Source organism: Montipora foliosa, chromosome 7 (genome assembly GCF_036669935.1).
Source record: "Montipora foliosa isolate CH-2021 chromosome 7, ASM3666993v2, whole genome shotgun sequence".
NCBI classification, from domain to species: Eukaryota; Metazoa; Cnidaria; class Anthozoa; order Scleractinia; family Acroporidae; genus Montipora; species Montipora foliosa.
This window is the reverse complement of record NC_090875.1, coordinates 24,640,058-24,667,557: the sequence shown is the minus strand read 5'-3', so window position 1 is coordinate 24,667,557 and position 27,500 is coordinate 24,640,058. Positions and strand designations below refer to the sequence as shown.

The 27,500-nt window shown below is 41.0% G+C and overlaps 4 protein-coding genes across 14 annotated transcripts in view; all 4 read left to right on the top strand.

Annotated features, from left to right (window-relative positions):
- The window catches only part of LOC138011510 (histamine H2 receptor-like), a 31,002-nt gene extending 30,686 nt beyond the window's left edge, over positions 1–316 (top strand). For 6 of the 7 annotated variants that reach the window (XM_068858546.1, XM_068858548.1, XM_068858545.1 and 3 more), the window contains one exon: positions 1–316. This exon is cut by the window's left edge and continues 1,732 nt beyond it. The gene's annotated coding sequence lies outside the window, so the exon portion shown is untranslated. The other variant, XM_068858551.1, reaches the window with a different exon arrangement.
- A 2,652-nt stretch (positions 317–2,968) lies between these two features.
- Positions 2,969–9,616, top strand: LOC138011504 (histamine H2 receptor-like). The gene is made up of 2 exons (XM_068858541.1): positions 2,969–3,232; positions 8,160–9,616. Exons 1-2 carry the CDS (start codon positions 3,024–3,026, stop codon positions 8,872–8,874), a joined length of 924 nt encoding a protein of 307 aa, XP_068714642.1. The 5' UTR covers positions 2,969–3,023; the 3' UTR covers positions 8,875–9,616.
- Positions 9,617–12,759: 3,143 nt separating this feature from the next.
- Positions 12,760–21,332, top strand: LOC138011500 (monocarboxylate transporter 4-like). Of its 2 annotated transcripts, XM_068858523.1 has the most exons (6): positions 12,760–12,869; positions 13,013–13,088; positions 15,099–15,327; positions 17,701–18,272; positions 18,955–19,324; positions 20,932–21,332. In XM_068858523.1, exons 1-6 carry the CDS (start codon positions 12,823–12,825, stop codon positions 21,114–21,116), a joined length of 1,479 nt encoding a protein of 492 aa, XP_068714624.1. In that variant the 5' UTR covers positions 12,760–12,822; the 3' UTR covers positions 21,117–21,332. The 2 variants fall into 2 exon arrangements, with proteins under 2 accessions (XP_068714624.1, XP_068714625.1); XM_068858524.1 differs by lacking the exons at positions 12,760–12,869; positions 13,013–13,088 and adding an exon at positions 14,615–14,921.
- A 1,345-nt stretch (positions 21,333–22,677) lies between these two features.
- Positions 22,678–27,500, top strand: part of LOC138011503 (tumor necrosis factor receptor superfamily member 16-like) — a 33,003-nt gene continuing 28,180 nt past the window's right edge. Inside the window, exons 1-2 of one of the 4 annotated variants that reach the window (XM_068858539.1) lie at positions 22,678–22,692; positions 25,361–25,468. The gene's annotated coding sequence lies outside the window, so the exon portion shown is untranslated. Of the gene's footprint in view, positions 22,693–25,331; positions 25,469–27,500 lie in introns of those variants that run through there. The other 3 variants (XM_068858530.1, XM_068858538.1, XM_068858534.1) reach the window with 3 other exon arrangements.

Below are 27,500 nucleotides of genomic sequence, written 5' to 3'. Positions count from 1 at the left end.
ATTTATTTAGCTATTATTTATTGTTCTTTATAATTGTATCAAAACAGTAGAGTTAATCTCATGAAGGATTAAAAATGAGAGACTGGCTCACTGATTGCATTTGTGACGGAATTTTTAGTTCCCTCATTAATTTTTCCCATAAGCATTAAGGCGATCAGTTCGGGTTCAGTTACAGAATTTTTTCATCTTTGGAAAATTACTGTTTGTCCGAGTTGTTAAGTTGAAGACTTTGTAGATCATAACATGAAAAGAGTTTCATCACTGTACTTAACATAAATGCATATAAAACCTAGAATTAAACAAAAGTCCAGAATTAGTTTATTCTGTTAATATGACTTTGCATTATGTTAATATTCCTTTTTTTTCTGAAATCCGGAAAAGATCGGAGTAGGCCGGTATAGTCATTCGTCCAGTAAAAACAAAATTATTGAACGAATCATGACGTTTTAGTGCCAGTAAGGTGGAAATAATGCAGGCAATCTGAGTAAAGCTAAACACAGTTAAACGACTGTTATCGTGGGTAAAAAGTCTAAAAAGCGTAATGATAGTACATGGTAAGCACAAGTCCTCGATTATTTATCCAAACACGCAAAAACCACAGGACTGAGCAAAGTATGATAAAAATATAGTTCACACACTCGTTACGTCTGTTTATGGCGTGATGTAAATCTCCGAAGCGTATTCATTATTCCATTAAGAGGTTGAAGATATATCAAATGAACGATTCCAGCTGAGTCTTCTTACACCTTAGTTGATTAATTTTGTGGTGTTGTATTCATTTCGTGCGGGAAACCTCGCCCACCATTTATTTTTTTTCAACTGTGTTGAATAACCACTCAAATCTCTCCCAAATTTCATAACGTGATACTTTTGACTGTGACTGTCACAAGGAGAGTTTTTGGCATTCTCTTAGCATGAAAAGAAGGCATTTGTTAAGCAATATGTAATCTCACAATTATGAATTTGGATACTCATTTTAATCTTTTGTAATCCCCTTAACCACGTCAAATTACTGCCCTGAAATTTTGTTTTTCTTTCCTGTATCTCTATTCATAGTATGGGAGAACCGGAAAGTCCAAAATCACCAAAAGATGAACAAACATTAACATGAAAATTAGAAATTTCTAGTCTTTATTTTGCCTTTTTTACTTAATATTTGTTCTCTCTTAGAGACAATTGGTTTACGCAGACTTTTGGTTCTCTCTTTTAATAACCAAATACAGTCTTTATTTAAATAATACTGAAATGGAGCTTTTATCAGTTGACAGGCGTTTATTAAGCTGCCCAAAGAATCGTAACGAATTAACGTTCAATGAGTGTCGTTTGAAAAAGTCATATATCTTCTTTATCTGCTATCATTTACCTTCTCGAATAAAGACAAAGGGTTTTAAAATTTCGATATTATTTGCCAAAGGAGATACGCTGCTTTTTTATCAACCGGAAAGGAGCGAGAAGTGCTCTCAAAAGAAAATAATAAAGAGATGCTCTTGTCGCGAGGTCATTAATCATGAATTTACTTGGAAAATGGATTTAATGATGTTTTGTGTTAATTGGTGTCCTCTGTTCTCAACTGAAGCATATTCAAGCGCTTGACTTCACATGATCTCCATTCGCACACAAACCTCTTCGGCAACGGTTACAAGCCGAAGTTTCTGCTGCAGGGTGAGTTAACGGCTGTTTTGATATTCGACGTTTTTATCTTTCCTGCAGTTATGTTCTTTGTTCATTGATGCGTATGCATTTATTACAGGAAGATAGCGTTTATGAGCTTGAAGACCAGACTTCAAAGGCACTTATATTACTTCTATTAAAAATGCTCCATAACGCCTCTCGTGGGCTTTTCGTCTATCATCTTCATCAAAACACGACGAAAGGTAGGCTCTATTTCATCAAAAACATATCTTTTTTTCCCAATTCTAAGATGAGTAATAATGAAAATATACTTGATTGTTTGTGCAAAGCCTTGGAAGAGAACAGCGAGTAAATGCAAATTAAACCATTGACTTGGGATCCTGAACACTGTAAAACAAGTCACTGAGTTGTGTGCGGATTCTTGAAATTCGGCTGGAGTTATTAGGTTTAAAAAGTGTGCGACGAACTGGCCAGGGTTGTTAACCAGTGTTAAATACCATGGAAACCTAGAGGTTTTAATACCAGCCCCTGGTTGCAATGCGGATAGATCCTTTAATTTCCTTATTTAATCAGATATCAATTTGACAGTTGTTTAGAAGGAATTGCTATCAGTCCCCTAGCCTGTGACCAGGCTCTTTGGTTGGAAATAGGACGAGTAACTGGGTACGAGGTGCTCACCCCAGTTCCTCTTTCAATCTCTGCGACTCGGCTAGTTTCTCTTGCTATTAAGTTTTTGTTCCTTGTATTCTTCAGTTATTCCCGCTATTCTTCAACAAAAGGCTTTGTAGTTGACTCAATTTCCCTTTCTTTGTGTACCCAGTAACAAGAGAACCATTTTTTTTTAAATATACTTCTGGGGTTGTTAATATCTTTTGTTATACCTCCCAACTCAAGCACGTTTTCCAATTGGAGGACAACGTGTCATGTGTCATGGGTCAAAACTCACTAACTCCCTAGGGCGAACTAAAACTCACTAACTCTCCAGGGAAACAACGACTTGAACTTTCGACTCGCACGTGATCAGGTCATGCACCTTTGAAACAGCGGCAAATTCCGTGTAAAAATTCGTGTATTGTTTTGTTTTGAGTTGGGAGATATAACTTAACACTTAATGAATGGCCCCACAGGAAACAGTGTGTTTTGTCTCCCCTCGACCCTCGATGTTCCCCGAGACGAAGCCGAGGAGAACATCGAGGGTCGAGGCGAAGCCCCGAGGCGAAGCCGAGGAGAACATCGAGGGTCGAGGGGAAACAAAACTCACTGTTTCCCTTAATGTTGCTTAATGTTGCATTGCAGATGATATCCACGGTTTTTTCGACCCTAAAGCCGATGTTGTTCCACTTGTGCTAGCCGTGTTGATCATATCCATCAACTCTGTGGTTTTGGTGTTAATGTCTAGAAAAAGGCACCTACGATCGAACACGAACCTCTTGCTAGGTAGCCTAGCTTTATCTGACCTGCTAACAGGCCTGGTATCTGTGCCGCTGTTTATCACATGCAACATCGTCCGACAATCGGCGATTTGCGTGTCGGAGGAGCAGATGTCCCGTTTCATTTCTGCATCGATTGTGTCTCACCTTATGTCTGTTACCGTTGACAGGTAAAGTGTAGTTATAAGGACAGTGCCACCTATTGTTATTGCGCATACGTTCCGCGCATCAGACAATTATTTTGTCACGCGCAGTTACGCACTGATTGTTTAATCAGACATTGATATTTTGAGATTTGCAGAGCATCCTGCAAAGGATCAATCGGGAAACAAATCATCCCTTCATTTCATTTACCCCGGTTAAGAGTGGTAATTATTGCCATCTCTTTAGTCAAAACAGATAGACCTAGAGATATGACGAGAGTTGATATATGAAAGCCATATGTTAAACTGCGGAGAGAATCAAGTTAAGGTGTAGATCATCGCAGTTGTAAACGTTACTTGAGCAGTAACGAAAGGAATGCCTAAAAGATTCAGGCTTAGATCCAGTTGAAGTCTAAATTATTCTGGCCTTCCTTTCGTTACTGCTCAAGTAACGTGTGATAATTGTGATGATCTACATCTTGAGGACGGTGTCTACTATTGTTATTGCGCATACGTTCTGCGCGTCTCGAGACACTCGGATTTCCTATCGGTGATGCTTACTAATACAGGGATATTTTTGCGTGGTTTAAAACTATCCGGAGAAAAAGATCTTAGTAAGTACTCTTGGTATCCAAAAAGAAATTGAGGGTAACCATGCATTTTTGAGAGATAATAAAGCTTCAATTTGAGAAAGAACGCCATACATTGCTTTGTATTTTAAAGCTCTTTACCAATATTATTCATGAATTATCTTTGAAAAATGCGTGGTTATCCTCAATTTTCTTTTTGGATTTCAATAACATTTGTTAAGATCTACAGTTCCTGCACAATCATAAACCGGGGCAGAAATATCTTTAATTAGTAGGCATCGTTCTTAAAGGGAACCTCCTTTACAACAAGAAAATAACTTTAGGAAAGATTGAAGTGATCCTCGCACCTGGATGCAGAGCGAAGAAAACATATAACATAAACCACTGTCCACTGACACATCATCAGTCTCTGCACGAAGAAAGACAGGTGCCAAAAATGTCTAGCGCCTCTGGGCCAACAATAGTCTCTTTCGCAGCCGTTTTTAGTCTCGTCACGCAACGCTCCTCCCCACAAGGAGCGTTGCGTGACAAGACTAAAAACGGCTGCGAGGGAGACTAGGGCAACGAACGTTTGCAGCAATACAGAGATTGACATTTGCCGGCTACAAGTGCAGAAGATCAAAACCAAAAGGGGGACGGCGAACGTAATGTGGGACAACGCAGCTTCTCTATGTTTCGTTACGAACTCCAAAGCCAAAGGACAACATCTTTAAGGGAAATAAAGTAGATTTACATGTATCAGATCGGAGCCCAGGACGAGAAGATTAATACAATGAAGTATATACTACCTTTAGTTGATGCACAAGATCAAACGGGAGACATTGAAGCCTATGGTATCGATAATATTACTTTAGACATCGAAAGCGTAAGCACCGAGAATCTGATAAATTTGTTCAAAGGCGTGTCAAAGGACGAAATTGCGCGACAAGCTGGACCCGTCGACGTCTTCTACAAAATAGAAAATCTTGGCGTTGAATGTGTACCACGTTGTGGAAGCTGCAAATGCGGACATTGTGCTGTCGGAAGTAAAGACTACAGTGTCAAAGAAGAGAAAGAACTCGAGCTGGTTGAGAAAAACATGAAGTTTGACGCTCAAGACAATAGATGGCTCGCGGAGTACCCTTGGATTAAAGATCCGGCCGATTTCCCTGACAACAGAGGAGTAGCTCTAGCCAAGCTGTTTCTACTGGGCGTAGACCGGGAAAGAATACTCATGCGACACGCAACTTTATACGATGACCAAGTTCGAGATATGGTACAACGAGGGGTCGCTCGTAAACTCACCAAAGAGGAACTTAGCAATTACAAAGGTCCTGCCCATTACATTTCACGTCACGAGGTACTCAAACCACATCAATCTAAATCTACTCCCGTAAGAATCGTGTTTAACAGTAGCGCAAACTACATGGGTCACGTACATGATGAGTACTGGGCAAAGGGGCGAGACTTGCTCAACAGTCTGCTCGGAATACTTGTGCGTTTTCGTGAAAATGAAGTAGCTCTCATAGGTGACGTCAAGAAGATGTACCATACCGTTAAAACGTCAGTACTAGATCAACACACGCACCGGTTTTTATGGAGGGACATGGTCACGGAGAGAACACCCGACACCTATGTAATGCAAAGAGTTTCATTCGGGGATAAGCCCTCTACAACCATCGCTACAATCATTGGCCTTGCGCAAGACAGCAGAGATGGGAGGTAAACAATATCCAGATGCTGCAAAGATCGTGCAACACAACACATAGATGGATGACATTATAGAAGGTACCACAGACCTTCCCACTGAGCAGAAACTAACGCAGGCCATTGAGACCTTAATCATTAAAGGCGGATTTAGACTGAAGGACTGGATATTTTCCTGTGACTCAAGCAATAGCGAAAAGTCTATACTTAATGAGCCAAACGTAGCGACTGAAAAGGTGCTGGGAGTCAACTGGGACTCGATTAAAGACCATTTGTACTTTGCAGCGGAGCTCAACTTTGCGAAAAAGAACGTGGAGTACAGAAAGTCAATCCTAATAACGATTAAGGTCCACTTACGAAGCGGATGATGTTTTCGCAAGTCAAAAGTATGTACGACCCTCTAGGACTTGCAGGACCTTTCACAGTGCGGGCCAAAATCTTAATGCGACATTTATGGGGGAATAGCGAAAGCCCGATTGGGACGATCCCATACCCGAGCAGAATAAAAAACATTGGTCAGCATTCTTTAATGAATTACCTGAAATGAATTAAGTCAGATTTGAGAGATGCTTAAAGCCTTCAGACGCAGTTTGCAATCCTGTTCTTATTATCTTCTGTGATGCTTCAGAGGACGCTTACGGATCCTGCGCAAATGTACGATGGCAAGGACAGGGCGGAGGGTTTGCGTGCAATTTGACTGTTTCTAAACATCGTCTTGCACCCATAAAAAAATGTCCATCGACAAAATGGAGCTGTGTGGAGCAGTGTTAAGTAAGCGGTTTAAATCCTTCATCAATAAAGAATGCAGGTACACTTTTGAAAAATGCTACTGCGTAGTCGAGTCGGACTCTCAGATAGTACACGCAATGATACAGAAAAGCTCCTACGGTTTCAACACCTTCGCCGCTACACGTCGGAATCGGTGAAATTCGGGAAGGAACCAACATCAAGGATTGGTATTGGTGCGAGAGTAAATTGATTGACTAGAGGAAAGAAGCCAAGTGAAATTAGTCTTCCTCAAACAACCAGAGAGTGAGTGGCCTGCTTCTCGTAATTATTCTGAAGTAAGAATACCTTGGACAATCATGAAAGCAGTCAACACAGTGAATGTAAATGTTAAAGACGACTTGGCGTCTAGAGTCAAGATTGAACGATTCTCAGACTATAACCGTCTACTGAGAGTGACAGCAAGGATCTTAAAGCTTTATCACCGAGAACCTAAAGTAACCTTTAAGAACGCGACGCAGAAAATATCAAGGAAAGATGTAGAGACAGCGGAGGTATTCTGGATTAAAGAGGCACAACGAAATATGAAGAACGATATAAAGCATGGTACTTACAGACGTTTGTGTCCTCGACTATGATGATGGCATGTATGTGATAAGTGGCCGCGCTGAAAAATGCAGCTAGAAATCGGCTACAACAAGAAAGATATCATAAACCTACCACATCAGCCATCGATTTGCTCGACTTTACTGAGTACATTCATGCTAATGAGGTTCTGGATAAACAAATTACTTAAAATGATAAAATCTGTAAAGCTCAACTGTGTGACATGTAAGAAACTTGTCAAGAAACTATCAGGACAAGTGTGGGAAGTCTTCCAAAGAAAGACTAGTACTTAAGCCTGCATATGCGCACCTCCATGGTACTTCCCATCAATTGACTTATTTGGATCCTTCACGATCCGTGAAGCAGTTAAGAACCGTACTACGTCAAAAGCATATGGAGTGATCTTCAATTGCATTGGAACCAGAGCGTATATTTGGACCTTGCGCCAGACTACAGCACAGAAAGATTTCTTATGGTGTTGCGAAGATTTGTCTCACTCAGAGAATATCCGTCAATTGAAAGATCTATTCCGACAACGGCACGCAAGTTGTCGCAGCAAGTCAGGAACTTAAGAATGTTACGAAACCCTGGGACTGGGAGAAGCTTAAAAGTTTTGGAGTTATGGAAGGCTTTGAATGGAACTTCACGCCAGCTGATGCACCATGGCAAAATAGAACATCAGACTCTCTCTCATCAGATTAGTCAAAAGATCACTCAAGGTTCCAATTGGAGAAAGCATCCTAACGTTTTCAGAACTTCAAACGGTACTCTTTGAAGTTGCTAACCTAATTAATGAAAGACCTATATAGGCCGTCATCCAAGGTCGCCCGAAGATGGTTCCTATTTAGTGTGCCCGAACGACCTGCTTTTAGGCCGTTCCACAACACGATTACCAAGTGGTCCTTTTAAAGAGTCAACAAATCCAAGACTTTGTTTTGAATTCATTCAAAACGTAGTTAATAGCTTCTTCCCAGATAAAGATATTTTCAACTTGCATTTGGTAACTTTATCATTTTCTTCCCTAAATTACGCATGACTCATACCGTTTTCATTTTTGAGGGACTGCCACATCATTGCTATGTTAAAAAGCTTTGAATAGTCGCGAAGTGATTACAATGACGCGAATTTATGTTTCGAGATGACGTACTCGTTGCCGATCCCGTCGTCGTTGCTAAATCTCCCTATTGTTATTGAGCAAGCTCTCCAAGGGACTAGGACTGAAACCACTAATTAAATTAAATTAATTAAAATGAATCTTCACTTGCAAAGCAGAGTTAACATTTTCTCGTATTTATCACACTGACTGCCATGAAATACTGACCAATATGTTTATCTTATCTTCTCAGATATCTTGCCATACTTCATCCTCTTCGTTATACTTCTCTAGTAACTCGACCCAATTGCGTTGTGGTCATTCTCTTCATCTGGTTGTTATCAACGTTCACAGCATTGGTGCAGTTTACTTGGCTCGATCCAATCCACCACGACGTGAGGGAGAACCCAACCGATGAAGTCGCGAAAGTGGAACTCGCCTATGACATAGTTTTTCTCACTTTCTTCTTTTTTCTTCCTTTTGCGTTAATGAGCTTCACTTATGCTTACATAATTATTGAAATAACTCGTCAGAGTCGAAATATTCGCAAACATTGTGTTCCTGGTTCTGAACAAAGAGGGTGCAGAGCTAGTCATAAACGCAAGGCTGTCCCCATGTTCGCCTCTATGCTGCTTGTCTACGTAGTATGCTGGCTGCCGTATTTTGGTCTCCGCAGACTTGATGTTACAGAGCTTCCCATTCCTCTTGTGTATGTTATCGTATGGCTACGTTTTGTTGCATCATTGTTTAATCCTTGCATTTACATCATTGGGAAACGAGACTTCCGTAAGGTGATCTTTCATCGAGACGCCAAACGTGGTCACCAAACTAATCTTACCTCTGTCACCAAACCAATATTTTTGCAAAGAGAAACTTTCGCCAGTCATGAATGCGCCAATGGCACAGTTCTTGAGGAACACTTGCTATTTGTTGATGGCAGAAAAGAAAATGCATCACTTAATAGTTGACCAAATTTTGTCGATTGATTCGTTACAGTGTGTTCTTTTGCTAATGGCGAATGCCGTCATAAAACTGTAACCCTGGAGCCTCTACGCCTCGTTTGGTCTTACAATCTTACGATGTTCATGAAAAAACTATGATCGTTAGGGCAGGGATGACTACGAACTCCCTCGACAGGCTGCAAATCAAGTACCATGGAACAGAGACAACATTAATTGGCACACCCGCATTTTGAAAGCAAAAACGTACGACGGAACTGCGCCTGATAGTTTATCGATTAGCAGATTTCTTTCTCTCTTTTTGGCACCCTGCGTTCTCTCTTGCCATCCCTCCACCTCTCACTGAAGCAAACCAAACGAGTGCCACGCGCGCGGCTAGTTTGTGTTCTGTTATCTCTTCCCATAACTCCACCTCTCACTGAAGTGAATCAAACGAGTGCCGCGCGTGTGGCTTGTTTGGGCTGAAAGAACTTTGAGAGGGTGCGATATGACGACAATTCTAATTTAACAATACATGGTTGCAGGGGTGTAGGAAATTTATAAATACAAAAAAAAAAAAAACGTTATTATTGTCTTTTTTTTTGTATGTCCTGTTTGCTTTGTAGCTTCATGCGCCATTCACTAATAAGCGTTGTCTATCTCACCTAAACCGGCCACATTTATTGAGAAGCTGGGGGAAGACTTGGAATTCGCATTTTGTCCTCAGTTCATCCAAGGCCCTTAAAGATGGTTCTGCCGGAGTTTAACCCACGACCACTCGCAAGGATCCGGAAGTGCGTTGTTCAAACTTTCGGAGTATAACTGGTCTGCAAGCATTCTCCTAACCCGTCCCCTCCCCTCCCTTTTTTCCCTTTGGTATCCCAGTGATGATGATGATGATAATAATAATAATAATAATAATAATAATAATAATAATAATAATAATAATAATAATAACTAGCAGTAATCGTAGATTATAGTACGTCGCCTTGGGACCTAAGGCACCTGTATCGGTTTCCATAAAGCATCTTAATCCTTTTACTCCTGGACTGAGTTATAGGGAGTTGATTTCTCACTCGAAATTACTTGTGGACTAAATCCTGTGGTGTTTTCATTGAAATGAAACTTCTGACTTAGCAATCATCCTTTCAAATCTCAGAAAAATCGACCGATCCGCGAGAACACAGCAACAGAGTCGCTAACCTTTTTAACATGTATATCCTTCACAATTGCCATAAAAACCATCCAGATGTTTTTGCTTGGCTCTAAAGAAGCTCTCTATGTATTTTTTTCCCGAGATTTCGACTAAAATTCCTTGTTTTTCACCCTCCTGCGTGGAGGCCATTTACGTCTCGCTCAAAGGTGATCTTCAGCAAATCAGAGAATAACGTCATTTCAACCGATTCCGATAAAAACTGGTCAGTGATTGGCTAAAAGCCATAACTCGTTACTGACAAAGTTTCGTGTCGATCGGAAATGCCTCCGATTTTCCCGAATTTTTCCGAATGATTCATCGGCATGTTGAATGTTATTGTGACTTTCCAAAATGGCGCAAAACAAACGCTTGGCGTGCTGGATGCTATTGTGACGTAGATTTGGAACCAACTGACAGTTCTCGCGCTTGGAACATGCACAGGCCACCTACGAACACACAGAACACCCAAACACTCAATTGGGAAGCGTCTCCTTCGTCGGCGCAATAACAGAGGGGATTTTTTGTCAAAATTGAACGAAATTGAAGGGGTTTCCAGCTTCTCTGGTAATTTAGCCCTTGTAATTTTTCAGGCAATATTCTGCTGTAAGATTGACATCTTTTCAAAAGCTTTTTAAGGAGGTCATGTTTATTTTTTCATGACCTTTTCGCCCTCTGACAAAGCCCACTCCAAAAAACAAAAATTAAAAAAAACTCACCTCTCCCGCCTCGTCCCTTTGGCGAGTTTGGGCGAGGAGACGGCTGACAGTTCACTTTCCTCTTCCTGACCTGAAAGTCAGTGAAGAGGTTAAAAATAAAAAAGGACAACAGAAAGGCATTAATGTACGTAGAGAGTGCAAACGAGTTGGGCCACTATTCTAAAGAGTCTTTTTTCCCAAAAGGCGAAAATTCGCCATAATTCTGCTATGAAAACTTAACCAGTGTATTTCCCAAGTGAGTTACATTGGAGAACTATTCAGGGGCATGAGCGCATGCGCCAAACAGATGCAAAAGGAATCAGTTTCGGAAAGATAGCACGCTTGCAAGGGATCCGTTTGATGGCCTTTTGGGCGGATTGCGCACGAAACTGTAAACCGAAAGACATTACATTATCGCGTACACGTCTTTATTCCGAGGCTACAACTGAAGCTTAAAAATGAGTCGGCAGCGTATTTGCTAAATCGCACCACCGCAGCCAAACAGGAAACGACCTGCGATTTTTTTCTTTTTTTGAAATCTTCATAAGACAAGCAAAGAAAAACCGAGATGAAGGAAGATGGAAAGAACAAGGTAATCAATTTTCCATTTGTTAGACGTACTGTGGCGGGGTGGGATGTGGCGGAGACCGGGTCAAGGTTAGACTGATCGCAGTCCCTTCTGAGTTTAGTCGAACAGCCTGCTTTAGTCACGCAAGCGAGCAGAGGGAGAATGGTGATAGAGAGAGATACAGGGACTGCACGATCTTCTGCAACCGGCGCCTTCAGAATCTGCAGTTGCACAAGCAACGGAAAGTTCGGATTTGTCCGTTGACAGAGGACCGCTATCAGATTTTTTTGACGAATTAATTACTTCTTGTCAGATTGTGACGCCTTTTTCCATGGAAAAGAGAAGCGCGATATGGCTTTTGAGGTTTCTATCATTTATCCCTTCAAATCGCTAACACATTGAACCCTGTGGCTGTTCTACCAACTGGTTTCGGCAATATCATTATTTATGATTTGGCTCGTAAGCAGAGACTTTACTTTATTATTTATGAGAGCTTTGTAATCTTAAAGGATACGAGTGGCCCAAATCAAACGCCATCGATCCGGGTAAAAGTCCCTTGTCCCAGCATCACGGAAGACCAGATTCGGTGAAACGATTATCTATGGGTAGTTGCCTTTGAGAAGAAGGGAAATTTGTTGAAGGAGATGGCTTCAAACAAGTATTGAATCATCCTTTCTGCAGAACAAGTTCTGTCCTCTGACTTCACTAATTTTAGTGATAGTTGACGAGTCGTCCGTTTTAAACAAAAACTTGTCACTCATGATAGTTGTAGACCAACATCGCACCGTCGAAACTTACCAAAATGCTCTAGCATTAAATTAAATGTAAATACAGTAGATTTTATGGGGTTTCCTTTCCGAATAGTTGATTGAATTGGACATGCACATAAATCCCGGGGGGGGGGGGGGACTCCCATATGGAACAGACGGGGATGCTCGTCGGAAATTTTGAATTTAACCCCTAAAGGAGACCATCTGGGCGTAGCTCAAGCTTTTGGTTACCCCTAAAGGAGACTAATCTGGGCGTGGCTTAAGGAAATTTTGACCCCTAAAAACAAGTTAAAAAGAAAATTTGACTTCTGTATCTCTTCGCGTAATTCTGTGTTTCTTCGCGGAACCCTAAACGAGACCTTGACGGCTTAAAATATTGGCGCTTTGCCCGGAACACCCAAAGCGAGACCAAAATCCAAAATTTACACCCCAAAAATGACGACTAACTAGGCGCAAAGCGCGTATATATCAGTTGTTTTTTACAGATTTATTTTGTATAAGGTCTTTTTAGTATGTCGAACGTGTGTGAAAATACCGGTATTATCTTGTTTGTTCCGAACTTTGTCTTCAGCACGCACTATTTCTAAAAAAACAAGGGAATAAACTTATTGACGCACGTGGTAGCGACTATTAAGTCTTTGATGATCATCCGTTGCAATTAATTTGCACGCGAGATACCTTTCAGAGCAAAGATCATGAGGTTTTCCAAGATGCAGAGAGGACAAGATATTAAGATGACAGAAGATTTCCATGAGCAGTGTGGAAGTATTGCCTTACCATTTGGGATATCATATCAAGTAGGATTTAATTTCTTGTTAAACCTGTTTTTCAGTTAAAGAAAAACGATGGCGACTGCTTGTTTATGCTCTTTCATTTCACACAGAGGAGCGCTTTTAAAATAAATCTTTGGTTTAACGGATTCATATTCCTCAAAATTCAGAGTGCGTCGTGATTTTCTTGGGCACATGGCTCCTGTTCACTTTACTAGCACAGATGATTCCTGCAGTTTTTGTCCGGTAAGTGAGATTATTTTGCCCCATGATGAACACACCAACTTGCTTGAGTCATTACCGAGTCTCTCACGCTGCCCTTATGTTATGCTAGATTTAACTCAGACGTGAACAAAATGCGCCGTTGCATACGCAACAATTTGCGGTGGTCTCGTTATACCAAGCAGCATTTATTTAACGCAGTCGATTAGTTATTCACCGCGATTCAACAATTCTCTGGTGTTCAATTACAACCGGTCTGTGTGAAGTTCTGCGTCAAATGCCCTTAAGACGCAAAGCAAAAATGGTCAAAAAATATGGTGAATATAAAATAATCCGCTCTAATTGGTCAATGACGAATGCATCAATAGGTTATAAAGAGTGCGTGCAAGAGAGCCGGTTATGTAGTGCATTGCGAAACTTGATAAGGGAACACAACGTGAAGTAATTTTGTTAAGTATACGGTAAATAAATCAAAGTTATCCTGTGGTAAGCTCGTGGAGTAAGTAAGATACTGCGTCAGGGAGGTGATATAGAGAATTATCAAGCCTAGAGAGTGTTCCTAGACGACACTCTATCTTGGAAGGACCACATAGAATATTGGTAACAAGATCTCGTCAAGAATAGGTGTTCTGCGTCGAGCGCGTAAGGTTCTCCCCAAGCCAACTTGCCTAATGCTCTTTTATACTATAGTCTTGCCATTATTCGATTACCGTTCGCCTGTCTGGGACAGTTGTGGGGCTGGGAGCAAAGATTACCTAGATGAGCTAAATAGACGTGCCGCATGTATCACTGAGTCAACACCTGGCTGGCCCAACCTACAAACGCACAGAAATTATCTCAAATGCCTTTTAGTCCATAAATGTCTTCACGGAATAGCGCCTTCGTACTTACTTTCAGAGTTTAGGGACGCACACTTTTTCCATGGCTATAACACCAGAAGCCGTGATTTGCTGCGCTCTCCCTTCGCAAAAAACTGCAAAGTATCAGGGGAGCTTCAGAATAAACGGCGCTCGAACTTACAACACCATTCCGAGAGACATTAGGCAAGTAGAGACGTTCAGCGAATTTAAAATCAAACTAAAGCGCAATCTTAAACAGTAACACCTGCGGTACATGCTGCGTTTTATACCGTAACTTAATTATTTGTGTAGTTTTTAATATTTTATGTCTTTGTTTTGTGCTGTGTCAGGGCTCCATTTAAACTAGCTCTGCTAAATTGGATGCCCCTGGATAAATATTGAATTAAATAAATAAAATAAATAAAAAGTTACAAATGCAGTGTAATACATTATATTGAACGCAAGATAAATTAAATACGGTGTAATAAGTAGTCTGCAACTTTAATTTCTCATCATCGTTCTGGCTGTTGTTCTGATCATATCGACGAATGCAAATATCTTCGCTTAAATATCTCAGAGGACAACCGTTTTCCACCAGATATAGGAACCCAAGTAGTTAATCAGTCCGAATAAATTTGTTACCTCTAACTTTTCGCGCGGAATCACAAATAATTGTGACGTTACCAATACGTAACACGATTAGTGATTCTTCTGTGACATGTTTATCTTTGTGGCATCGTATGCAAATTTTATAAAGCAAGTGTGTATATTGAGACAGATGCTCAACTGTTTCGTGTGCTTGTAATATTTTTTGAATTTTGTGATCCGTCGGTTTCGAAAGTTTAAAGAGTCAAATGTGCGGAAAACGAAAAATTGTGTCTGGGACGTGGAAGCCAAGGTCCCCATTTTGAGGTTAAAAAAAGTCTGCTCCGCGGAACGAACACAAAAACGTCGCCTCCGAAGTCGGTCGTTTTTGCATACAGGATCTGCAAGAAAAAGGCAAAATCTTTCTATTAGGGTAAATATATTAAATGTGGCGATCATTCCATATACTGCCTTGTTAAATCCACTTGTCTTCGTATGTAAATGAATAAGTTCACCAAGTGGTCTTCGTGCCGGCAAATGACCTACAATGTCCGACAAATGGCCTAGTCGTCTTAAAGATATGTTTATCTATATTTTATTGTTATTATAGCTCTCACAAGTTGAGATGGCCGATCAGCGGACCGCTGGGAAAAGGTTGATCCAAGTGGTAACGTGCGAAGGCTCTGGCAAGGTAATTCCTTTTCAGGACAGTTGCTGGTCGTGGGTCGTATGTTTCGCAGGGGTCGTTTCCAACATTATTATTTGTGGCTTCACCTTCAGCTATGGCATCTTGTTCCCAGCTCTCTTGGAAGAGTTCCAGCAAGGCAAGGCTGACACAGGTGAATTATCTCAGATTTCAACTTTACTACACCGACAAATGCAATACGTCAGGTTTATTTTGGTTTCTTTCGGCCTCACACCAGCGGCAGCCATGAACAACTTAACCTACCCGATTACCTGTGACAAACCAAAACCCCCTGTGAGGAAACGTATTCTCCGAACCAATGCGGTGCTACAAACCCTCCAGGGTTTAAAGGGTTTCTTGTTACAAAACAATAACGATACATAGAAAGAAACAAAAGTTACAGAGACTGATGCAGGCCTAGAATGGTTCACCACGCGACGAACTAACAATTTATAGCGGAGCTCGGCGCGCCGAAAAAGCGCGCGCGGAGCACCATGATTAAGAAAATATGGGGTTTTTACCATTTAGCCAAATAATCCGGATGAAATGATCGTTCCATAAAGGTAAGCGATTTGCCGAATCTATTGTCCTACCGGATGAGGATGGCGCTTACCATTCTATCCCGCATATTTACTCGATCTTGTGAGAAAGGGCCTGGAAACGGAACGATTCTCGCAAATAGTAAGGGGATTTCCCGAATTCCGTTCCGAACGGAAAAGTGGAATACCTCTGGAGGTTGTCCACACTTTCCGAAAAGATTTTCCGGGAAATTTCCTTTCCATTTAACCTCAAAATCGTGAAATTTCCGGATTTTGTGGCTAAATGGTAAGCACCCATGGTAACACATCGATGCGAGAAATTTTGGGTTTAGCTATGACGTCACCTTGGGACCGTACGTCCGTAAGTACGTCCCTACGTCCACCCTTCTATGTATGCTAATGTGACAAGTATCACGTGAACATATCGCGGGCTCAAGTTTAGAGCTCATCGAGGCGGCCATACTCGTAAAAATGGCTGCCTCAGTAAAGGGCTTTATATGGTTCGTATGTGCAAACATAATTGCTTTTTATGGACTGTTCGAAATAATTTTTCACGGAAAAACCTCTCTTAAAGTATGGGAAAATATCAGGGAAACAATTTCCAGCAATTTTTGAACGGTAGCTGGAAAAATTAACCTCTCATGAATTAGAACTTCATATCTTGGACTAAACAATTCGAAAAGTTTGGATTAAAAAAGGTTTTGAAAGATCTATTCATATTTTTTGCCCATCGAAGTCCGACGGGTAATTAATTATGCAAAACACAATCGCCTTTGTTTGTCGTCATGGAGAAATGACAAGTGTTGACACGTATTTCCTTTTAAGACAAATTTGGTGGAAATCTTGGAAATCTTAACCAAATTTTAACTGTCAGTGTGTCAAAAAAAAAATTCGGCTCGAAGTTTAAGTTATGTCCGGCAAAATGGCTGAGAACAACAGGTTTGGAGAAGTGTCTGCCTCGGAAAAACAGCAACTTTTGACAATGCCGTCCCAGAAGCTACAAGGGAAGCCACAAAGTTCGGCATAAAGATGCTGTATTCAATAGTACGAAACTGTGTTCTTCAAAAGCTTGTAATTCTGGCTGTCGATAATTTTGCGTTTTAATATTGTGTAACAACAACACAAATGTTTACCATAATGTTCTACATCGTGAAGTATATACTAAAACAATTATTATAGCCAACTCGGCGCTACGCGCCTTGTTGGCTATTTATCACCTCATATCCAATGCGCACTCATGGAATAATAGTTGAATATTACACAGCATGATACGCATCATGCCTTATACCAATCGCACCCACACCCTTTTGATCCTGTGCCGTAGAAATATTAATTTCGTATTCGCACGCTCAACCGTCAGAAATTACACTTTTCTCCAAAATGAACGCGGAAAAGACGGAACAGCTAAACAAAGGAACAAATTTCAAAGTCAATCAAAAAATGTTGACGGGCGCCTGAATCAAATCGAATTGTTCAAAGCAGAGTTATAGCTCAACTAAGTTAAACGTTCAGGAACTATTCTATGGAAAAAAATACGAAACTTAACGGCTGTGAATAATGCAGCTGGTGCTTTTTTATTCATTATTCCTTCCCTGCATGGTTGGTTTGGGTTTACGTTTTTGCTTTGTGGTCTAAGATTCCGCTTTGAGGGGCATATAAAATCTGTTGGCTCTCTCTCTGCGGTGGACGCAGTCCCACGGAGAACGTGCTCGCGGGCTAAATTCTTGTCGATATTCGAACATATTCTTGGCCTCGGTGACCAGAATTTCACAACAAAAGCATTTGACTCCGACAGGAGTCCATTACCGGAGCCTCCATCTTCTCTATTAACCTTCTGAGTCAACCCCGTTCCTCATCTATTTATTTTTAGTGACACCTCCTGAGGGGGTTTTCACGCGTGTTTTCATGCGTGTGTTCACGCATTTTTTCACAATAGCCATCTATGATATTGTTCTAACATGCGAAATGCTTTTCCCTTCTTATCGCAGCGTGGGCAGGGTCTATTGCCATGATGGGCATGGGATTATTTGGTCCGGTCATCGGAAAGCTGTATCATCGCTTTGGAGCTCGAATTGTGACCTTTTTTGGATCACTTATTTGTGTAATTTCTCTGTTAGCAACATCGAAAGTGTCAAGTCTTTACGTCATGTTCGTGACGTACGGAGGCTTTTTCGGTTTTGGATCATGTGGCGTTGTCATGATTACGTATATTGCTGTGCCAAGGTACTTTATGAAATGGCGCTCTATGAGCCTGGGGCTAATAGCCATGGGGCCCGGTGGAGGGTTGTTTATTATGAGCCCTCTTGTACAAGTGCTACATGAAAACTTTGGTTGGAGAGGGACATTTCTCGCCATGAGTGGCATTACGTCGGTCACTCTCATCTTGGTATTAGTATATAAACCAATCACATTGGAATCGGACAAGGAAGGATTTAATAAGGACCTCAAACATGACAAGAAGTTCTGGGACATCTCAATATTGAAACACAAAAAATTTATTATATGCACAACCTCGGCGACCATCATATGCCTTGGACATTACACTCCAACGGTGCATATGGTAAGAACGCTTTTATTATTATATTGATTTGTTATTCCCACCTTTGTTGCCTGTATCGCAAGCATTTCCTTTATCTGAGCGTATTTATGCATATTTACGCTTGGAGTGAGGCGCAAATTTTGTCTCCTTTCCGTCAATGAAGTCTAGCGTTGTATCTGCATGAGCAGTTTACCAGCAAAGTAAAATTGTCTAAACTCAATATTGGCGAGATCAGGTGGTAATCTCTGAGTTTTTGACGTTTTTCTACTAGCAATGCTATACTGTTACCGTGTCAACAATTGGGGCCTCGCGAATGCCCTTAAAAATTACTTGACAATAACATTAGGCAAACAACAAAACGTTTTCCTAAAAGGACAGTGGACAGTGTTGTAATCCTTTTCCGTTTGAAACCCACAGTCATTTGAGGCAAAAACGAAAGAACGAGGCATGCAAAAAGGATCCCGTTCCACAAGCAGTTTTCGTTGGTACATTTAGCCATGCACAGCTACTGCTGACGACCCGTTGCGTTCTAGGGGAGTGATTGGCATATCTTACTAAAAGTTTGACAATTTCAGTGGAACCTCGTGTTAAATTTTCGGGGAAACATCCTTGGGAAGTTGGGTTCTTGGTTCTGTGCGGCGAAGTTTGAGTTTGTTACAAGTTATGGCAACAAAGTTCAAACGGCGTTATTCTTTTCTCAAAGGTTCGTTACTTAGAAGAAATTGGATTTTCCGAAGTAAAAGCCTCCCGCCTCTACATCTACAGTGGCTTGGCTTCTTTACTGATTCGCCCAGTGATTGGTCGATTTAATGACATCACGGTGATGGATCCTTGTTATATTTATGCCATTGCCGCGGCCGCGGAAGGCTTGGTTACCTTCTTTTTGCCTATGGCAACTTCAAGTCTACACTTCGTACTGTTCTTTGTGGTATATGGCTTAGCTGATGGTACAATAGGGTGTGGCCTCAGTATAGCTGTCTTAAAAAGTCTTCCAGAACGATTGTGTCCTTTAGGATTTGGTGTTTTTCAATGCGTGACGTGCATTACAGCAGCCTGTGGACCTGCGCTTGGAGGTAAACTACACTTACTCATGCTCGATGTATCGATAACAATTAACCAAAATAACAGTTTACGGAGGCATTTCACATGAAGTCACGGTGGTCTCGTTGGTAGACTGGGAGCAGTCCCTTTTATCTCCTAATTTTCGCCACTTCGTGCGAGATGAGTAGCCCCAAGCTTCTAGAAATGCGGGCGCGGATGTTAGGATATTTTTTCCTCTCATCAGACTCTCCGTGCGCTTTCCTGCTAATTGAGGTTTACATCTCACCAGGCTAACCCAAGGCAAAAAGAACGGCCGCTGGCAGTCTACCTCGTTGGTGACCCCAACCAGATAAACTGCAAAACAACAATTTTCAACTTTTGACTTTAACTCGGGGATACCCTACTACCACGAGTCGTACCGATGACCTCCCGTTTAATAGTTCGGATGCTCTACCACTTTGCTGCAGTAGACTCGTGGGACCAGGCTCAGGTGAAAATTGTCTAATTTCGTTCCCAGGGGCTCCTCCCGCTCCAAGGGAAGGGAGGAAGAGAGACCCTGGGAACAAGAGTTGTCGAATGCGTTCTCATCAGTGCAGCAGAGACGATGCTATAGCTTACGCGCCTATCAAAGCGAACCTTTAACATCCCCCCCCCCCCGGGCAAACCGCGGGCATTTGACTATCCTCTATGCCCGAGGAGTGGGGAACTTGACCTTTGCCTGCGATTTTTTCGGGCGCCGAAGTCGCTAACACCTATAAAACATGTTTGGACGACATGGAAGAGTTTAAAGGAAGAGATGTAGCATTTGTGAGCGATTGGCCTACAAAAAAGGTCTTCAAAAGGTCTTTGCTATAGACGTCAGGAGCCGACGACGATTGTTCTTTAGTAGGGTATAACAGACAAATCCGACGATAGGGTAGGGCATTTGAACACCCGTTTGGCCCAAGGGGGCGGGAATTTGAACGATCCAATTTTTAAAAGTTCAAATGCCCGGGCTTTGCCCGGGGGTGGAATGTTGAAGTTTCGAGTTGATCCGGCGGCGCATTACACTTAGCAAATTAATGAAGAAGTGCATTTCTTTGATGTTTAGTCGGCGATATTCTGGAAAAATGAGTAAACTTGTACGAGTCTCGTATTCTTCAGGGGTAGAGCATGCGAATGGTAATCGAAAGGACACTCGTTTGAGTCGTATTAGAAGCACTCGAATTTCTTACCCCAGTATCCAAGAGTAAGCTTCGAAAAATACCTCATTTCACCTCTTTAATTTACCGGGGTTATTATATACCATAGTTTGCTGAACGCAAACGACAGTAGGTTTGCTGAGGCGTCTGCAAAGCGGCAAGCATCTTTTATTAAAGGAAATAGAAATGGCCGTACGGTTGAAACCCCATGTCACAATGCCACGTTGTTGCGATTTCGCGTTTTCGTCAAATGGCATGATGTAGATCAGTCCGGAAGCTAGAGGAAACACACTTTTTTCCTTCATAAAACCTATATAAATCCTGGCCACGTTCCCTTCTTTTGCTTTTCAAGCTAGTCATCATTTTGTTTTACTGCTCGTTTTGCTATTAATTACTCAGGGTTTCCTAGAACTCGTTCGGGAGCTTGATCATGTTCTGTTTGGATGTTTCTTCCCAAGGTTATGTAGCGGATTTGAAAGGATCCTATGTTCCTGTGTTCCGCATGGTCGGAAGTATTTTGGTGCTTGGTGCGGCTATTTTGGTAGGCGTTTTCTGCATCAAGAAATCAGACACACCGAGTACTAAGCGAGAAATACACTTTTGGGAGGAGTTTGTTGTTGTTGAAAAATGTTCAGTTGTTTAACCAACTCAAGATCGATTCAAGGGTGTATGTCTCCGATACATTTTCGAATCCCCGCTGATCGATTCTTTTCGATAATCAGCTTGAAGTCTGATTGTTGTTTCAGGACCTACAGATTCTACCTTGATGGTAGATTTGGTCAATATTTGTTGAGTGTACTGTATTTTCTATTTTAAAAACAACACAATTAATAAAGAAAATAAAAAAAGATCTAAACTACTTTACTACATCTCTTTGCTTGTGATTTCTGAAGTCATTACAACGGAATTTTCTGTTAACCTTCCCATAAACTTTGTCTATAAAAAGGTAAAAGTTAGTGAAACGCAGTTGTAGTAAACATTTCCTGGTGTAACACAAATCAAGGAGCAAAATTGCGAGACAAATTGCAAGCCTGAGAAAAATTGCCGAGTGTAACAGTGCCGTTAATATCTTGTGATATTTTCATGTTTTTTACTTGTCAGTGACACGCCCTCGCCCTCATACTACTAGAGTTACTCCGATTAGCTTAGCCTTTTCGATTGTTCACCAAAGATTTGATAATATTAATATTACGGCATTTTTTTTAATGGAGGGCAATTTATTGGTAAGCATTTAAACTGGTAACTCAGAAAACGCTGGGAAGAAATGTGAATGTTACCAAAATTACTCAAACCAATAGCTTTTTGGATTTGCATTTAGATTCACGATTTGCATCGTCATAAAATCATAACAGCTTTTGGTGCTCTTGATTCGTAAATGATGGGACGCCATTTTGAAATTCAGTCCTGGCGAAAACGAGTTCTCTTGCTGCATGAACTTTACAAATTTGTTAGCCTGAATATTTGCTGACTAGAGTCCAATGGAATGGAAGCAAGTCTCCTTCTTGGGTGAGTTATCTGAATTCCATGTTATTTATTTACGAGAAAACGAAGAGCCATATTTTTGTATGGAACAAACTGAAAAACACTGATAGGAAAAAAAGCAATTATCAGTAAATCTTTCGTTCAATTCTACATTTACATTGTCACTGATCAAAATGATACTGAACTAAATAATTGGAACAATAATTGCTTATTTGTCCCGTGCACATATCTCTTTCATTGTTCAGTTAGCCTGCGTGGCAGGCCGTAGAAGGAGAGAGAAAGGATCAAAAGGAACGCGGGAGTGTAGGGAGGGAGGGAGGGAGGGAGGGGGAGTCCACTCCCGCTCGTTTTTTCTTCTTTCCCTCCCCTTCGGACGCCTGCCACGCAGGCTATTGTTCAGTCTGTCCATGTAATCGAGGAAACCGGATCTAGACAGTATTCGGGCAGTCGTGGATCATAGTCTTCTGTACGTGAAATATATTCTTCTTCTGAGAGTTCAATTGCGATAAGTGTCTTCAGTACTATGTCTATCCGTCATCCTGTGATAACCGTGGTACTTCTTCTTCCATTGAAGAGTAATCTCATCTTGTGGCCCAGTGATACTAAAGGTTTCTTTGTTCCTTCAGTATATCAAGAGCAATGATCTAGACCTATCTGATAAAAATTGAAGAGAAACGAGAGTTTTGTCAGCTAGGAGAACAGATGTACCTACTGTACAATGGATACTCCAAAATAAGGTGAGCCTCACATGTTTATGTATATAAAAATTTGGTAATATATATGGTATATAAAAATTTGATAATGTAAATTGGCCACCGTACAGAGATTCTAAAAGCTGACGTTTCGAGCGTTAGCCCTTCGTCAGAGCGAATCGAGGGATTATGGGTTACGTGTAGTTTTTATAGCAGAGTAGGAGCTACGCTATTGGTGGTAACATGGCAACGTGAAAAATAGGAATATATTAGTTAAATGAAAAGCGTTCGTTAATACCGTGAGGATTAAGGGTGCCGATTTGAAAGATGAATTTATGTTCCAGGTTCTTGCGGCTTTCCGTCGTACCTAGTTGTATGCAAAGGCCGCAGATAGCCATGTGTTTTTTGGAGTGGTTAGGCAGATTAATGATGGCAAGCGACTGGCTTAGATGCATCCTTGTCATTCTTCTCAACATCGCGAAGGTGTTCGCGGAATCGGTCAGTCACACCTAGTCGTCTACCTGTCTCACCAATGTATAATTTATTGCATAACGTACAGGTTATGCAATAAATGACATTTGCGGAGGTACATGTGAAACGATCGGTGATCAAGTTAACAGATCGCTTAGGTCCCGATATCTTGCTAGTGTTAACAATGAAAAGACAAGTTTTGCATCGTGAGCGCGCGCATTTGAAAGTGCCGGGTTGCTCGTTAGTTTTGAGCGCTCTTCTAACTAAAAAGTTGCCTACGTTTTTGTCGCGTTTGAATGAAATAAGTGGAGGTTGCGAAAAGATTCTACCAGTCTCGGGATCATTTTGGAGTAATTTAAAATTACTAAGAATGATACTTTTGACTGCGTGATTATGAGCTGAGGGTGAATGGAATTCTGTCATTCTTTATTTCTTATCTTTTTGTGACGTTTGTAGTGATGACTGTCGATCAAATTGTTGGGCGCGATGATGGCCCGCTTTGACCACAGAGACAGGATAGCCACGTTTTTCGAAGAACTGACACATCTCCTCTGATTTGCTGGAAAAATCGGAGTCATCACTACATAGACGTCGAAGTCTAAGAAATTGAGAATAAGAAATGGAGTTCTTCACATGTGATGGACTTGACGATGAATATAACAAATAACTGTGTGAATCTGTAGGTTTGTAGTGCACACTAGTACATAGCACATTGCTGCTAATAGAAACTTTGATATCTAGGAAAGCCAATGAAGTTTCCGAAATTTCCCAGGTATATTTAAGAGCCGGATGAAAAGAGTTGACGGAGGTTATAAATTGATCGAGTTCTTCTCTGCTGGATGAAATAGCGTCGATGCAGTCGTCGATGTAGCGGCCGTAGAGTTCAGGTTTGGGGCCGTTGTACTGATTAAAAAATTGGTGTTCAACATATCCTACAAAAAGATTAGGTCCCATTCTTGTGCCCATCGCTACACCATTAATTTGTTTGTAATAGTTGCCGGCGAATGAAAAACAGTTAAGCGTTAAAACTAGTTCGGCAAGGCGGAGGAGCGTTTCCGAGCTAGGTTCTTTGACAGTGCGTTGATCGAAAAAGTGTTTAAGTGCTTGAAGACCTTCACTATTAGGAATGACTATGTATAGAGATGTAATGTCCACGGTCAAAATAAGTTTGTCTTGGCCGGAGAAATTGAAATCGCGGAAAATTTGTAGTGCGTGTGTACTGACTTTAATGTATGATGGCAAAGATTTGACGATAGGCGTCATAATCCTGTCTAAGTAGCTAGAAATGAGTTCGGTGGGGCAACTACAGGCCGAAACGATAGGGCGACCTGGGTTGTTGGGTTTGTGAATTTTAGGCAAGAAGTAAATGCACGAAGTTCTAGGGGTGTTGACGGTGAGATTAGTGGCTGTGTCCGGTAATTCTTGATTAACTATAAGATTCTGAATGGTGTCTTTGACAAGTTTTTGGTTTTTGGAAGTGAGATCTTTAGGGATTTTGGCATAAACCGAGGTATCCGAAAGTTGCCGCAAAGCTTCTCTTTGGTAAAGGTCGGACCGCCAAACAACTACCGCGCCGCCTTTGTCGGCCGATTTGACAACTATGTCGTTGCGTTTACTAAGATTTTTAAGCGCCGCCCACTCTTCCGAGGAAAGGTTGGAAAATTTAGTGTTGCAATTGAATTTAAGTTTGTGAATGTCGTGACGGCATTTTTTGGTGAAAAAATCTAAAGAGCACCACAGTTTCTTTAGAAACTACCCCTTCATTTATGTATATAAAGTGCCAAACGATCTTACTAAAGTTTTATTAAGTTAAAAAAAATCTGCGAAAAGAGAGTGTCACCAGAACAATTCATGAAAGCTAACCTCGAACGAGTGCCGAGGATTAGTACCCACGTCACGCCACGTACTCAACCCTGGGTCACTCACGCTGCGTGACATCTTATTCGAAAAAAAATTTCCGCATCATTTATAAGATAGTCTTTTAAAACAAACACACGCGGTAAGATTCTGAAATTTCATCACAAAAAAAAAAAAGTTTGTTGTGTCAATTAAGTCTTCAGAAAGGTGATATGGCCTTGTATTTTTCTGTCACAAGTATAGTTAGTTCTCCTCTACTAGCCATATCACAAGTCAACAGCAAAAATGTGCCTACACCGTAAAAACTCCAGGAAACACTTCAAAACGTCAATCAACTCCGCATAAACATGTAATGAGACTTGCTTTCCGCTGTTTGCCATTTCAGAAGAATTTTATTGGAAGCAACTGTTGAAGGTTCGGCTCGTTGCACTGATTTCTGGAGATGTTGCTGTTTTTGATGTCTCTTCTTCACCTTGCAATTTTTGGACGAACGGTAAGCGGAAAATACTTGGGCGCTCTTAATTAAGAATACAATTTTTCCAGTATTTAAATGTTTCCCTTTCAACAGAGTTTGGTTTTCTATGAAAGTATGCCTCACATAGGAGGCAAACCACAGATGTTGGAATCTGTACTTTTTGTTCTGGTTTACGACCCATCATTTATTTTCGTACCTCAATCAGGATATAATAATCGAGTCCAAAATTAAAAATTTCAAGGCATTTTACCTATCAGACGGAATGTAAAATCCCGGGTGTAAAATTCACTTTGCACGAACGACCACGTGGAAATTTTGTAGGCGCGGGTCAGTTAAGAGCCATGGAAAGTGACGATGCAGTCTACGTTTTAAGTTTTTTTCAAAAGCGAAGGCCCTTTTAATGGTAGGTGTCCACTCTTTGACTTAAAGTTATAATATCTTAAGAAATTTTGGGCAAAATGTGGAATTCTCATACTTCTGAGAGTTTTCGCTTTGATGGTTTCACTTCGCGAGCAGCATTTGCATAAATTACTCTAGATGTGTCGAAATTGTAATATTTCTAAAATTAGATTGTGGATGGGAATGATGGAAATCTCTAATAGAACATGTTTTGACGAGCTTTCATAACGTTTTCTAGTCTTTTTTCGTATCTAAGTAAGTTCCTTCTGACCTTTGATCAACACATGCACAAATTTATGCAAAAGTGAAAAGCGGCGTTACTAAACACTGAAACGGAAAGGAATATACCGGAATAAACCGGAAAATGCCGGATGAGGCGGAATAACCCCAGAATGGTTCAAAATGAACAAGAATGGTACCGGAATGACACCGGAATGAGGCGGAATGACACCCAAATGAAGCGGAATAGCGGAATGAACCTGAAATGCCAAAATTTGTTGTTTTAGTTAGTGCCAACCGATTTTCGGTTGTTTCAGTCAGCTTTTGTGTTACGTGTTTTCCTTTTGTAACATTTGGAGCACTTCGATGGCGAGAAAATTTGACAGGTATATCCGTCGATAAATGAATAATTATTTGTTGTGGAAGTAATATTTTTTCGTGAACAAATGCAGTAGCAAGAGAAACAATGTTATTCTAATAGACCAGTTCACGCTCTTGGGTGCATCATGGGTAATTAGGGCAACATGGCAGGAAATAGACCTTTTTGCAGATACGGCGGCCATTTTCAAATAGCTATTATGGGATGCCCAGGGGGCAAATACATATTTACTACATATTACATATTACATGAAAATTGTGAGAACATTGTGACCCGTTCCAAGCCTTTAAGGTAAACTTTTTTTTTCTGTCATTCTCGCTATTCTGCATACTCATTCATTCATAGTCTAGAATGATAAAAAAATACGTTTTGTTCCCTTGTGATTCCGGTCCATGCTAATAGGCTTGATTCTGGTGTTCTTCTGGTTTATTCTGCCATATTCTGGTGTCATTCCCCCTCGTTCTGGTATATTCTGGTCCCATTCTTATTCACTCTGTCTCATTCCGGTGTCATTCGGTTTCATTCCAGAGTCATTTCTCCTTGTTCCGGCATATTCCGGTTTTTTCCGGTATATTCCGTTCCGTTCCTGTGTTTGGTAACGCCCATTGAAAAAGTATGCAAACTTACTAATCGGTTTTTGACGATTTTAGCTATTCGTTCTCGTAAAAATGGGGCAAAGTATCTGTATTTTTGCCGTTCATGCCAAAACGCAGACTGCAGACTGTGCCAACCAGGGATAAAATATGGTGTTACCCTCACTATTGGTGAGAGCTAACCGTACACAAGCTAACCTGAATGTTATTGCTGGCGAGCCCTCGCGAAAAAAATTAAAATTTGTGGAATGTAAGATTGGAAGCATGCGCAGTCGATTGGGGTGTTATCATGTCTATAATCCGGGGTATTGATACTCGTGATGACGTCACGTGCACGTGGAAGGGAATCTTACAGCCTGGTCTCGTTGATCATCATTCAACCGTGTATGTTCGGTCTTTGAACCTCTTACATTTGACCAGCGAGTCCAATTGTTCTTCAACGTAGTCAACCGTTGAGCGA